Raw genomic sequence first — 15676 nt, 5'->3', positions numbered from 1 at the left:
CACTCACTATGGCAACTAATGCCATTACACGGGAGATTCTGCTTCAGTATATACACATCTTTAAGTGGTACATATGGACACATCTGGAACTTTACAGACCCATGGAATTAAGTGTTTCTAGGCTGCAAATTCTTGGATAATTTAGCAGAGTATCATTAAGTTTACTGTCCTGGATGCACCTCTTTTCATGCACTGAAAAAGACTGTTATTTTGTCTTGATTTGGTATCTGTCTATATTGTCTTGCTACATCTCCCTCACATGCCCACGCGTCTCCATGGATGGTAGCTTGCTGATCAGCTGGTGAAAATCCTATGGCAAAATCCACATAATTATTATCATTTGTGTATGTAGTACACAGTAGTCTACTGGAATCTTAAGAAGACTTTTTTTCTGTCTCGTCTTTGTAAATGTATCACAACAGTCCATTCAGCCAGCTGTTCATATAACAGCTATAGATGAACTTCAACTGGGATAGATACTATGGTCTGATGTTGGCTGTGGATGGAGAGGAGGTGGGTTGAACTGATAGCAAATGCATCATGCTTCACACCATGTACATTTTATATATATGTACATTTTTGTATAAGGTGCCATGTTATAATTCATTTAAAAAGGAGATGAGACATTACATTGATTCAGTTTGGCCCTCCTTAAAACAAAAAGCAGTTAAAACTATAAAGATCTGTTAGTTATTTAAAATTTTTAACACAAAGCTGTGTAAGCTTGTTTGTACTTAAGGAGCTTAAGTAAAAAAGTTATTTAGAAAAAAATAAAATAAAATGAAATATACAGACAGCACACCAAATACTGTTGGCTAAGTTAGCAAACTTGCATTAGACATTTTAACATCATTATCCTTTAATATAAAAAGTTTAGTGTTTGAGTGTGCCAAATCAAATACTTGGACCAACGATCCACTGTGGCGACCCCTAACAGGAGGCCGAAAGAGGAACAACAATAACATTCTCTGCAGCATGACATGGAAACACCATATTTGATAGCTCAGGACTGATTTTACTGATTATTTTTATCCTTCCCGCAGTATAAATCACAGTGACAGCCATAAGATGAGTGAACCAACAGCACGAGCAAACAAAGAAAACAATCAAAGAAACAATTTTCACTTTTTTTTAAGAATTAGGACATGCCATTTAAAACAGATTATACAATCTGTTTAACAAACATTTAACATAAACCTGACATTATTTACCTATTTACTTTTTACTGAATCTACATATTTTATAGAAAATTCAGACCTTAATTTTCATGAATTAGTTTTTTCGGTGTATGTGATAATGCTGCTCAATTTTCTCCTCATTTGCTGGCCTCGAGTAGCCTATAGTACTGGCCTCAGGTCAATGCCACTTCACTCAGCCCTGCTCAATACACACGTTTAAATTTACTACTGTGAACAATTTTTGCCTGATATTTGCTTGTTTTAAGTAGCCTAAACCAGCGTATATATCTATATCATTTTTAGCTTGTGCATATATGTATGTTGGTTGGTCAAAATTATACACATAATAAAAGATTTTAAATATTTTTTTTGACCTATAATATTATATATTATTCATAAATAAAATAATGATTTTACTTTTGTTTTGAAAATTCCTTTTGTTTTGTATTAATATTTTTATTTTAGAATCTTTCATGGTCTGGCTTTCTATATAAGAAGAAGGTGTGGCTTTCATACACGGATTACGTCCTTGTTCTCTTACTAGTTAACTTTCACTATCTCTCAACAAATCCTCAGTCCTCAGTTAGTCCTATTCGGGAGCACAAAGGTAGAGTATATTATAATTATGTTTTTCAATTTATTCTGCTCAATTTTTTCTATTCTATTTTATTCTATTCTACTCTAGCAAGCTACTATTTTACTATATGCTGTACTGAATATTGCATTTCACGTTATTCTGCTAACTCTGTTTTATTGTAAGTTGGCAAAACCTGCACACATTATTAAAGATAAATAAATTACATAATGAAATTTATATTTTATTATGAGATCAACTCATCCCATTTCAGATTCATGTTTTCATTTTGAAACCTTTCTTTTTCTGACTAAGGTGTTGCTGCCGTACACGAATTACACTCCTGCTCACTCAATTAATTAAATTTAAAAAAAACTAAAAATCATTTGTTTTGTCATGCAGCTAAAGTTTATATAAAGTGCCACACAAAAACATTAATTTATTAGTGAATAGTGGCAATGGACCTTTTTTGTTATGTGTTTTGCACAAGTGCATTATTGTGTGTTATTGTACATTTAATCCTAACTCGTACTTGACAATTTTTGTTTGTTTGTTTGTTTTTACAGAGTAGAAAAATGAACAGCATTATTCATTTGGATCTTGTACCGCAGGAGATGCTGATTTGGTTTCTTCGTTCCAGGAAGACGGAGATCTCCTCTTCCATAAATGATCCTCACATCTTCCTTAATAATCTCCGAGACCACAAGCTGGTACCTGAGGATCTCTACCAGGCAAGAATACAAGACAAATGTCTTTTTACAACTTTTCAAATCTTTTTTCCTTACTCCTGTAATAATGGAATAGATTGGCTTGACATACTAAAGTACATGTAGGCTATAAATGTATTTTATACATAAGTATGACTGATTTTCGGGAACACAACCAGGATGATGTACCCTAGATACTGAAAGTGCTCTAAAGTGAAAGCACTGTACTCGTATTTGCAAGGGAAATTATAATAAACAAATAATGTAAGGGCACTAGAGCATGTGACTGAGCTTAATCCCTCTCACCCAGCCCCACTGACTATATGCATTATTTTCATATTTTATATTTGAATATAATTTATTTAACATGAAAGCTTTGAGATCAAGCTGTTCCTTTAAGTTGTGCACTGAGGGGAAAGTCTCCAGCAGGTAGTTACTCCAGTAGAGCAGAAGCTCTGTGGCAGCCTGGTGTGAATGTAAAGAAGGGACTCGGGATTTCTCTTAATGCCACCAGTTTTGCTGAAATTAAATATTTAAAAAAAAATAATTATCAGTAAAGTGGGGAATGTAGGCTCACTATGCAGTGTTTTTAATATTTTGTGTTACGTATTTTTAAGTGAAATAAATTTAATATTGCACATCAACAAATCAACACATTGCCTCTTTCTCTCTCTCTCTCTCTCTCTCTCTCTCTCTCTCTCTCTCTGTCTCTCTCTTTCTCCAGAAAGTAATAAAGATGAAAAGTAAGGAGAGAAGGCAGAAAGGTGTGTATCAGATTTTGGAATGGCTGGAGAAGGAGCAAGGGCAGAATATAAAGCTGTTTTGGAGTTGTGTGTTTCAGGAACACATTCTGTGTAAATATCCTTTTCTGCGCTCACTCCAAACCAGCCTTCTGGAAGGTCAGTCACTTGATTTTTATTTCCCTTATGTGTTCATTATTAAATGATTTGAATTCACATAGCTGTTATGGTTAAGTAGGTCATTTTAAGTACTTTATTTTCAAGTAGTTGTGAAATATATATATATATATTTTAATATTCTGAATTATATGTTGATGTATATAGTGTCTCTTGTTTAAGAATCTTTCATGGTCAACGAAAAGCTGCCCATTGCAAAGGAACTGACAGGAAATGAGGAAAAGAAGGCAGAGCAAAAGAAAGGTGGAATAAAGAGAAAGCACAGTGTTGATGAGACAGAGGAAGAGGATGCAGGCCCTTCTTCTGTGTCCAGCTCCAGCCAGATCAAGCCCATGTTCCGTAAGTCCATGGCAAAGTGATAGAGATAGACACTGGGCTAAATGTGCTTGGGTATAACAATTTGTGGGCTAAAGATTTTTCATTATATTGTAATTTTGTAATTTATTTTAACTGAAAAGCATAAATCAAATCTACAATTTGTCATTAGTTGTCACATGTCTACAATTTAGTCATTAGTACAACAGACGTTGCCAAAACAATGAATGGTTTTTGAGATTCAGTGCTTCCTGTCTGGCCCAGTGATTTCTGAAGTTCAGCTTTAGCCACATTTCATTTTAGTGCATCAATGAAGAGTATGGAGAGTGCAGTAATAACAGTATGGAGAGTGCAGTAATAGCAGTATGGAGAGTGCAGTAATAACAGTATGGAGAGTGCATTAATAACAGTATGGAGAGTGCAGTAATAACAGTATGGAGAGTGCAGTAATAACAGTATGGAGAGTGCAGTAATAACAGTATGGAGAGTGCATTAATAACAGTATGGAGAGTGCAGTAATAACAGTATGGAGAGTGAATTAGTAGCAGTATGGAGAGTGCAGTAATAACAGTATGGAGAGTGCATTAATAACAGTAGGGAGAGTGCAGTAATAACAGTATGGAGAGTGCATTAATAACAGTATGGAGAGTGCAGTAATAACAGTATGGAGAGTGCAGTAATAACAGTATGGAGAGTGCAGTAATAACAGTATGGAGAGTGCAGTAATAACAGTATGGAGAGTGCAGTAATAACAGTATGGAGAGTGCAGTAATAACAGTATGGAGAGTGCATTAATAACAGTAGGGAGAGTGCAGTAATAACAGTATGGAGAGTGCATTAATAACAGTATGGAGAGTGCAGTAATAACAGTATGGAGAGTGCATTAATAACAGTATGGAGAGTGCAGTAATAACAGTATGGAGAGTGCAGTAATAACAGTATGGAGAGTGCATTAATAACAGTAGGGAGAGTGCAGTAATAACAGTATGGAGAGTGCAGTAATAACAGTATGGAGAGTGCATTAATAGCAGTATGGAGAGTGCAGTAATAACAGTATGGAGAGTGCAGTAATAACAGTATGGAGAGTGCAGTAATAACAGTATGGAGAGTGCAGTAATAACAGTATGGAGAGTGCAGTAATAACAGTATGGAGAGTGCAGTAATAACAGTATGGAGAGTGCAGTAATAACAGTATGGAGAAAGCAGTAATTACAGTATGGAGAGTGCATTAATAACAGTATGGAGAGTGCAGTAATAACAGTATGGAGAGTGCAGTAATAACAGTATGGAGAGTGCAGTAATAACAGTATGGAGAGTGCATTAATAACAGTATGGAGAGTGCATTAATAACAGTATGGAGAGTGCATTAATAACAGTATGGAGAGTGCATTAATAACAGTATGGAGAGTGCAGTAATAATAGTATGGAGAGTGCAGTAATAACAGTATGGAGAGTGCAGTAATAACAGTATGGAGAGTGCAGTAATAACAGTATGGAGAGTGCAGTAATAACAGTATGGAGAGTGCAGTAATAACAGTAAGGAGAGTGCAGTAATAACAGTATGGAGAGTGCAGTAATGTCAAAATTATAATTTTTTTTTAACAAATTAATTTTTTGTTATTGCTGTCAGTGTTCAGAATTTTGTTAATTTTCTTATTTCATTGGGATATTAATATGATATTGCACACATGTCTCTCTCTCTCTCTCATCTATCTTGTGTTGATCTTTTGGTCTCTGCTAGAGTCACATTCCAGTGTAGAGACAGTGGGATCCAGTAAAGACCCCGAGGATTACAGAAAAGAGAAGGACAGGGAACAGGAAAAGGAAGAAGTGAGCGAGCCAGTGGATCTGTCGCAGTTTGAGGCTGCTATTTTACCAGTCAGCTGTGGTTCTGTCACTGGAGATTTATATAAAAACAGATTTGCAAGTAGGTAATCAGAGCTAAATGTTGTTTAACACTGTGGTACAAGTGGGCTAGCAGTTTTTTTTATGTAAAGCAGTGGTTTTGGGAAACAGTGCACATTATGGCAATGCAGGTATGACTACAATGACGTGTACGATATGACAACACAAAACATGACTGCAGTATATGGTCAGTATGACAGTATGTGCACTACAATAGACAGTAATTGTGCACATTATGGTGTGTATGAAAAGAAGTTAATGATTAGTAATGATTGTGTTAGTAAGTTTTCAAGTGTGTGTGTTTGTGTTCAGCGGGGTCACTCAGTAAGAGCATCCGCACAGAGGAGCGCTGGTTCACTCCTGAGGAGTTTGTAAAGCAGGAGTTAACGCTGAAAGACGGACACTGGAGGAAAGATATACTGTGTCATGGCAAAACCCTTAACTACCTGGTGAAGGTAATGTGAGAAACTGTTGATGTTACTACAGAAACAACAATGTATGAGAAAAAGTACACTAGAATTATTGTCAGAGCTGTTTTTTTTTTTTTAAGAAAATGAATCCATACCTTCTGATTTGAGAATTCAACAGCACTGGGGTATAAATGGTTAAGAGTAGTTAGAGAGAGAGTAGGTGCACAGAAACTGTAGGGAAGTAGGTCCTCACCTCATATATTCTTGCATCTATTTGCAGAACAAGGTCTTGTATGTCCACTCACTGGTGTGTGACTGTCTACTGTGCTATCCTGATGAGGTGAGTCTGAAACCCATGACAACATCGTGATATCAGTAAATTACTAGTCTCAAGAGCCAGACTTCTTAAATCAGTTTTAAAGATGTGATGCCATTCACTTTTTTCCTAATGATTATATCTTACTCAGAACTGTATCACAGTGTCCAAAGCTATTTTTTTTCTGTCAGAACCCAGTGTATGGAGGTTTGCATATACTAAAGAAACAAAGGCCAATGAGACTGTAAAGAAGATTCTTCCAGGATTCTAAACATGGATGTTAAGTGTCCTGTGAGCTACAGGCAGAACGCCTGAGACTAAGCGAACATAATGGCCCATGATGCAAATTTTACATTTTAATTTGCTCTGCTCGACATTGTGTCACTTATGTCATGGCTACTTAACAGTATTTTGTTATGTTTTACTTTTTCATTACTGAATTATATGAGAATAGTAATCTCAAAGTCATTTTATTCAACTACCTTTATAACGCTATATTATTTATCATCATTATAATTATCGAAGTTATTATCATAACTGCTGATTTGAAACATCATAAATAAATCTACATTAAAAAAAAAAGCTTTTTGATTTCAGCTATGTAGATTTTAACAGTTCTCATTGGCATAGCATTTCCATAAATATTCAGAAAAAATCTTCGCCTGAAAATGATCAGAGTGGTAGCAATTAAATTAAGAATCCCCGAAATTCCCAGTTCCTATTTCTGTTCATTTCACTGTGGTTACTGAATTATTCACAGTAGTTAATGAATATGCTTTTAGATCAACAACTGAATAATAAGCATATTTATGATGTATAAACCTACTGTATAATGCCTCAATGGTCTTCATTTTCTGAAGTATCTGCATCAGGATAAAGATGATGTGTGCTTCATTTGTAATGTCGAAGGACTTCTGGTATGCTGCACAGAATGTCCACGAGCTTTCCACCATCACTGCCACTTACCAGGTCTACAGGACAAAATACTTGGGTGAGCAAAAGAGAAAACCAGAGAGACAGAGAGACAGAGAGAGAGACAGAGAGACAGAGAGAGAGAGAGTAAAGATCTGTGCACATTTTTGTTCACATTACATACATAAGCAAATAACTCACAGTCTGTACAGGTGATATCTCAGGACACCTATATACAGAAATCCAATCAGAGTCTATCGCACCTCAAGAGAAAGTAGGCAAATTAGATTATTTGTCACGTAGGAAGAAACCATAGCGTAAACATTAACTACTGAATAGCACCACAACAATACAGTTTTTTTTTAATCGCTCTCATTTTCACTTCTCATTTCCTGCATAACGTCTTCTAAACCCTTAAGTGATCCTTCTGAAACCATGGGCATTAATACAAAGTTGTTTCCTCCTTTGCTGCTATAACAGCCTCCACTCATCTGGGAAGGCTTTCCAGTAGATTTGTAGCATGGTTTGTTCATTCAGCCACGAGAGCATTAGTGAGATTAGGCACTGATGTTGGGGAGGAGCTCTGGGGTGCACTCGGTGTTCCTAATAACCTAATAAGCTTTGGTTTTAGCTTATCTTCTCATACAGTATACAGTAAACCCTCCCATTAAATGTGTATAGAGACACTATGAAGAAAATGAAGGTCAGAAGAAAGTAGCAGAGAATAGTGTTGGTTTATCTGAGACAAATACGGTCACAAGATCCAAACTACAAGCACCACAAGCCATCCTTTACAAACATCTTGCAGGAATCTTCAATTAATGCAACATAATAATGGTGATGTGATATGTATATCATTATTTTACAACCCTCATCAAGGCATACGATTATACCTATATACTGTCACTTTCCTAGTGCTGATTAGGTGTGTGTGTGTGTGTGTGTGTGTGTGCGTGCAGGTGTGGCTGGATGTGCACTTTCTGTGTAATAAAGACTAATCAAGAATTGCGGACTCCCATGAGCAGGGAAGATGCTTTGAACAGCCCTGTTTTGGGAAACATGGTACACAGACACACATTCACACACATGCACACATATATACACAGATATACACACACAGATGACACACATGAGCTGTGGTTTTGATTATTTGTGTTTTTCCTTCATCAGCACTGTGAGTATTTGCTGTTGCGTCTGTATATGGAGGACGCACGGTGTGTGGTTACTGATGACCCTACCACAAACGTAAGAATTTCTTAATAAGTACATATTCGCATTTCAACACACTTTCTAGGATTTACTCATTATTCATTGTTCTTCTCATTGGAAGTACTAAATCATTTTTAACACAGTGTTTATTGTACTGAACATTTACACCTGTACATTTACAGGATGCACATTTTACGATCAGCATGAATTTAATCTCCTATGCTGCTACTAATCACTCACCATTGGTATCTAGCCTGCTTTGAAGATCCAGTATAAGCATTTAGCCCCAGCACAAATCAAACACAGTCCTAAGACGATGATTATTTCAGTCATATTTGATGTGGTTTTGGTGAGGAGTGTAATGATATAATCACTTCATTGTATAATAACCGTCTAGCCCAGTATGATGATTTCCAGTACGTCATGATCCCTACTCACAATCTGACATGTTTACACTGACTACAATGTTTACCAAAGAGAAATACAGCTTTATTAATAATTATTTTTTAATATATCAAACCCTAGTACAGCCTTAAAAGTGCCCCTGAGTCTCCTGTTTGAGACAGCTACAAAAACCCACTACTAAATGGCTGTAGCCAACTAACTAAAATACTGTAGTTGTGTATGTCACCTGCTTCTACAAATAAAGCAAAATCTATTTTGAAAACAAGAGAAATAGGTCAGCGCCACAAAATGTTGTTGTAGAAACTAATTTTCTCAAACCTTTTGGAACCAGGGAGTCGTTTAACTGAAAAAAATCACATTTAATTTATGACCATAATTCATAAATGTACTGTATAATTAAAATAATATTGTGGCTATTCATTGGAGCCATTAGAGGCAACCATTAGAGACATTATTTATAGACTATGTGTTTTTTTTAGTTATTGAGTTTTTAAGTGACCAGTCAAACTGGCTAATAACTATAAGTGCTCAATAACAAATATACAAGCTTTTGATAATTGTGGGTTGTGTTTTCCACAAAATAATAATAATAAAAAACTTACAGACCCTGTGGCTATGTTTCTTAGACTCCCAGAGGTCCCGGGACCTCGCTCCTGGTTTCACCTCAGTATTCCATCCATGTCACAACTGATAAAAAAAAGTCATGATAGTCTGGATATTACTTCACTCAATCTTTGCTAAACCTTGCCCTTGTGCAGGACGAGAGCTACACCAGTGTGATCTGCAAGCCCATGTGGTTGGACAAGGTGAAGACCAAACTACAGGATAATGAGTATAAAACAGTGAGCGAGTTTGTGCATGACATCAGGCTCATCTTTAATATCTGCCATACTTTTAACAGGGTGAGACTCAAATACAGATTAAATATAGATTTCTATTTCTATCTATCTGTTTATTTTAATGTGTTCTGAAGATGACAAATTCCTCCTACATGCACTTTAAAAAGCACTTTAGAAAAACTACACATGTATATATATATATATATATATATATATATATATATATATATATATATATATTATATAGTCATGTAATCATCACATAATCACTTAAATATTTATCTATATAATTTGAAACTGAGCCAAAATGTAAAGTTCAGTTTGCTACCAGCAAATTACAGCTATCATTAGCGTTATGCAAATCATTCGTTGTTAGCATCGCTGCTTTAAAATGAGCCCTTGTTTAGGCAACACTTTCATTTACTATTTATGTTCTTGGCTCATAACTGGAATATTTCACGAAATTGCTGGCAAGTTAAAAAAAATTACTTTGTGCTTGTGTCTGCAGGATAATAAGTCTGGCAGGATGGGAACCATAATGGAAAAGATGTTTGAGAAGGAGTTTAACACCATCTTTAAAATCCAGTAGCATTTCTGCATCTTACTGGAAAATTTGTAAACCAAAGTCAAATACTGATGTTAATTTTTGCATTGCCACAATCTCATAACATATAAAGTTATAAAATGATAGCATCTGACTATTTAAGTGAACTTGTTATCTTCTATAATCTTATTAATGTTTTAGGATACAGTCTTTTAGTGAGTCAGAGCCTCAATATTATGGAACAGTTAATATTTAAAACTCAGATACTTCAACTGTAAAATCCAGGCTAAAAAATATATATATTTTATTATATTCTATCTTTTAGTGTACAGCTTTATGACTCTGCATACTTTTATTATTCCACAAATTGACCCTGCTTATCATTTTGGATTTGGTGACCTGTGTTCTATTAAAAGCTGGTTTACCTGCAATTGCATCCAATTGCATCCTCTGTTACATAACAGCACTTCTTTTACAATATAGTTATACATTGTGTGATCTAATTTGTTTTAAATGGCATGCTCTAATTCTTAAAATATATTTACTTTAATAATGTAGAACTTTAAAAGACAATCTGAAGTGAAAATTGATTCTTTGATTGTTTTCTTTGTTTGCTCGTGCTGTTGGTTCACTCGTCTTATGGCTGTCACTGTGATAGCTGCGGGAAGGATAAAAATAATCAATAAAATCAGTCCTGAGCTATCAAATATGGTGTTTCCAAATATGTCATTCAGCAGAAAAATATCATGTCACACATCATGTCTTGCACATCATGTCTTGCTACTGGAGGACCCATCCACAAACTAACATCTGAAAATCTGGCCAATTCATCATGAGAATCAGTAGGTAGCTGAAACGAGGACTAACTGTTGCCTGTACTGTATGCTTTTGTCCCTGAAATTGAATGACTTGCACCAGTGGACACTCTTGCACACATCCCCATGCACACAACTTACCTTCACCAGTTGTGTGTTTCCCAATGCCCCGGATTAAATCAGGCTTTGGCAGACTTAGGTCTAGTTACACCAAGGCCTGATGTGTACTGAATGGTATGTGTTACATTCCTGCTCAATCAGGGATCCAGATCGTGCTCCGACTTTCATGAGGGAGCACTGATCCCGGAAATGCCTGGACTCCCTACATCACTAATAAACCTGCACTGACCTTACGTGCTGGTGGGCTTGGGCTTGGAAGGTTCCATCTGCGTGTAAGTTTAATTAATCAGTCCCATAAACCAGTCTCATTAAAATGTCCTCTTTTCAGTTTAGAATTTTTATTAGAAATTAAATTTATTAGTCAAAATTCTTAAAACCTCAATTTTAGCTGAGAACAGTGTAAACACTGTGTAAACCCATATGAGGATGGGTTCTCTGTTGAGCCTGGTTCCTCTCAAGGTTTCTTCCTATCACCATCTCAGGGAGTTTTTCCTTGCCACCGTCGCCCTGCTTGCTCATCAGAGACATCACACACACACACTTCACTTTACTTTTGTTTGTGTAAAGCTGCTTTGAGACAATGACCTTTGTAAAAAAGCGCTATACAAATAAAAATGAATTGAATTGAACAATAATAATCACTGACTGACTGCGGGGATTTGAACAACTCCACACGTGGTGGATGTCCAGTGATAGAAACTATAAGGATAATTTTGATGCCAAAATTAGTTCCAAAGCACAGCAATGTTAATGGGGTTAATGTTAAAGAGTTTGGATCTTATTTTTCCTCCATATAAACAGAGATCACTGACTGAGTGGCTCTGTTAGTAAGCATAGTGTGAGATTGCATGCAAAGATGAGAGAGAGAGAGAGAGAGAGAGAGAGATCAAGGAGGGAGGGGTTCTTGGTGGTGCATGTGATTCCCTCTATGGATGGATAAAAATGCCCTACCTACAGTGAATTTCGGAAGTGGAAGCATCATGGAATGGGGCTGTTTCTCTTCTCATGGCATCATCAGAATCCAAATTATTGAAGGGAAGGTGAATAGAGTCATGTACTGCGAAACACTTGAGAAGAATCTGTTGCCATTCACCAGGATGATAAGTATGATGAGTCGCAAGTGGACCTTCCAGCAGGACAGCGATCCAAAACATATTGCAAAGGAGACTCTCAGCTGGTTCCATAGGAAGAACATAAAGGTGTTGGAATGGCCCAGTCAATCACCAGACTTAAACCCAATAGAAAACTTGTGGAAAGAAATGAAGATCATGATTCTACAGCGGCCCCCCAAAATATTCAAGATTTTTAACGTCTGTGTAGAAGAACGGGCCAAAATCCCACCTGAACAATGTAAGAGATTAGTTTTTTGTACAGGAAGCATCTTGAAGCTGTCATTACAAACAAAGGCTTCTCCACCAAGTATTAAATAAGCATGTACAATACTTTTCCCTGTGTCATTCCACTTTATTGCACACAACATTTTTATGGATTGGAATATTAGGGTTTCTTTAGCTGTGTCGTCCTGAGTTTATACCTACAGTATGTCTGGTCTACATTTCATGTAAATAGTGGCATATTTGTTTATGTCTTTAAATTGTTTAATTAATTAGTAATAATGGGACGCCAACTACAACATCTTTGGTAAATTTGAAAGTTCAACTCAACATTGTTCAATGGCAAGAAGCAAACTATTCCCTGGGCCTTGAGCAATAATGAACAAAAACACTGAATTTCTTCAGGTTGTTATTAGCTACAATTAGTTAGTCACCCCATTGTAAAAGGCCTGGTTACATCCCTGTTTAAAATGCTGCAACAAATGGCTCATTTTGCATTCTCATTTTTTTTTTTAATTTAACAACAATATTTGAGATATTATAACAGGTGACCAATGGTCTTTACCTAACTATGGCTAAAACTGTGTAATGAATCCATACTTACATTGCTTACATCTACAAAAAAAGTGATTTAGATATGTCAGTTGGATCTCAACAGTCCCCTGTAACAACCAGCTGAAAGAGTCGACTCATTTGTGAACGACTTACTAATCGTGAGGAAGTAAAACAATGACAAGTGGCACATAAGGAATAAAATCATATAATCTTCTTAATCACATTATATTAACCAGTAAATAGCACCAATTAATAAACACTCAAATGGTAATATGCAATATTAAATATAGTCTATTAATCAGTTTATGCATTTAAACCCTCATGTGCCTTTGTTCGAGGATGAAGTAATGTCCAGTGTTTTGCCGCCTGACTTTGCCGAGCCATTTGCTCTGTGTAGCGACACTCAAGCTCCCAACCTCGTTCTGTTACCTCTTTCCTGTGTTTTGGATTACGCATGCAATTGTTGTTTGTAGATCGCTAATAAAAGCCTTAACTGCACTTGCATCCATCTCATCTCTCTGTACCTGACACCTGAGACTATCTGTCAATTCCCTTATTTCAGATGTAATAAAAAAAGCACTTCAAATGCAGGAAGGTTGTAAAATAAATGTCTTGCTCTCTTGCCATGTTTCTTTGGTACCAGATTGTGGTCTTGGAGCTGGTTGAGATCTCTGTCTTCTAATCTACATCTAAGACCTTTGTATGATTTATGAAAAATAACTATTGTAAACAATAATGATGAGGAAACGTATTTAACAGAAAATTACCCAAAGGTCTTTAACAGTATAAACACTATGAAATGTGTAAATATTTAATGTGTAATACTGAACTTTAATATTGACCTGCATAAATTAGTTCCGCATGGATGCTCAGTTGTCTCCTCGTTTGCCTATAATACTGCCTATAAAAGAAGCCTATAATACTGGCCTCTGGTCAATAACACATCACTCAGCCCTGCTGAATACACATGTTCAGTTTACTAGTGTGAACAACAGTTGCCTGATATTTGCTTGTGCTAAGTAGCCTAAACCAGCTTATACACTGCCTGGCCAAAAAGGTACAACCTTTCAACAACCTTATGCAACTTCACAACATTTATTTCCATCCAGAGTTGCATTAATTTTTGGCTGAGATCTTGCATTGAGGACAGGAGAGTCTAACCACTGCGTAAAGTCTTCTCCAGCACATCCCAAAGACATTCAACGGGGTTAAGGTCAGGACTCTGTGGTGGTTCCAATTCATGTGTGAAAATGATTCCTCATGCTCCCTGAACCACTCTTTCACAAGTTAAGCCTGATGAATCTTAGCATTTTCATCTGGAATATGCCTGTGCCATCAGGGAAGAAAAAGTCCATTGACGTGATAACCTGGTCATTCAGTACATTCAGGTCCTCAGCTGACTTCATTTTATTGCTGCACAATGAGGCTGAGCTTCGACCTGACCAGCTGATGCAACCCCAGATCATAACACTGCCTCCAGAGGCTTGTACAGTAGGCACTATGCATGACGGGTGAATCACTTCATGCATTTCCCTTCCTACCCTGACACGCCCATTGCTTTGGAATAGGGTAAATCTGATTTTATCAGACCACATGACCTTTTTCCATTGCTCCACAGTCCAGTCTTTATGCTCCCTAGCAAATTGAAGTCATTTTTTCTGATTAGCCTCACTAACAAATGGCTTTCTTGTGGCCACACAGCTGTTTAGTCCAAATCCTGTAAGTTCTGATCACATTGTGCATGTGGAATTTTTTTACGATGTGACATCACCAAGCGTTTTAACGATCTCCGATTACAATCATTCGAGATTTTTTACCGACTACATTTCTGCTGTAAAGTTGATGCTTCACCGCTATCCTTCCATTTCATAACCCAGTTCCAGTGATTTCAGCAATCTCCTTAGTTGTTTTCTTTGCTTGATGCAGGCCAACAATTTTCCCCTTCAGTAACATCTTTTCCACGACCATGGGATACGTAATCTGCCGTGGTTGTGTAAGAAATGAGAAGCTACACACTGCATCAGTTAAGGTTAAAAAAATTGTTGCCAGCTGAAACATATTAATCACTGCAGTAATGATCCAATCATAGGCTCTTAAGTATTTGCTTATTTAAACCCAAACAGTGACCTTTTTTTTGGCCAGGCAGCGTATATCTATATTATTTTTAGCTTACCTGCAGAAGCATGGAATATTTTATCTGGAGTCTTTCATTGTCTGGCTTTCCCTACAAAAAGAAGGTGTGGCTGTTGAAAACAAAGTACGCCCTTGCTCTCAGTGGTTAACTTTCAGCACCTCTAAACAAATCTTCAGTGAACACCACTTAGTCCTACTCGGGATCACAAAGGTAGAGTATTTTATACTGCATTTCAATTTATTCTGCTCAGTCTTTTCTATTCTATTTTATTCTAGTCTTATTTTGTCTGGTCTAATCTATTCCTCAAAGCCACAATATAATTAGATACTATAAGTGCCCTATTCTATTTTCTATTTGATTCCAGCAAGCCACTGCTTTACAACATTCTTTTAAATATATTGAAGATAAAATTAATTACATAATGAATTTATATTTTATTGTGAGAACAATTCGTTGTATTTTGAATTCATGTTTTCATTTTGTAGCC

At 36.4% G+C, this 15676-nt stretch overlaps 1 protein-coding gene across 1 annotated transcript; it reads left to right on the top strand.

The window, feature by feature from the left end:
- The first annotated feature begins 5738 nt into the window (after window positions 1–5738).
- LOC117596393 (nuclear body protein SP140-like protein) lies at window positions 5739–10853 on the top strand. Its single transcript, XM_034301411.2, has 6 exons — window positions 5739–5745; window positions 5909–6056; window positions 8194–8296; window positions 8405–8479; window positions 9607–9750; window positions 10196–10853. The coding sequence occupies exons 1-6, from the start codon at window positions 5739–5741 to the stop codon at window positions 10274–10276; spliced, it is 558 nt and encodes a 185-aa protein (XP_034157302.2). The 3' UTR covers window positions 10277–10853.
- The last annotated feature ends 4823 nt before the right edge of the window (window positions 10854–15676 follow it).

The sequence above is a fragment of the Pangasianodon hypophthalmus genome, chromosome 29 (assembly GCF_027358585.1).
Source record: "Pangasianodon hypophthalmus isolate fPanHyp1 chromosome 29, fPanHyp1.pri, whole genome shotgun sequence".
NCBI classification, from domain to species: Eukaryota; Metazoa; Chordata; class Actinopteri; order Siluriformes; family Pangasiidae; genus Pangasianodon; species Pangasianodon hypophthalmus.
The sequence above is the reverse complement of the archived record's forward strand: the minus strand, read 5'-3'. Positions and strand labels throughout refer to the sequence as shown.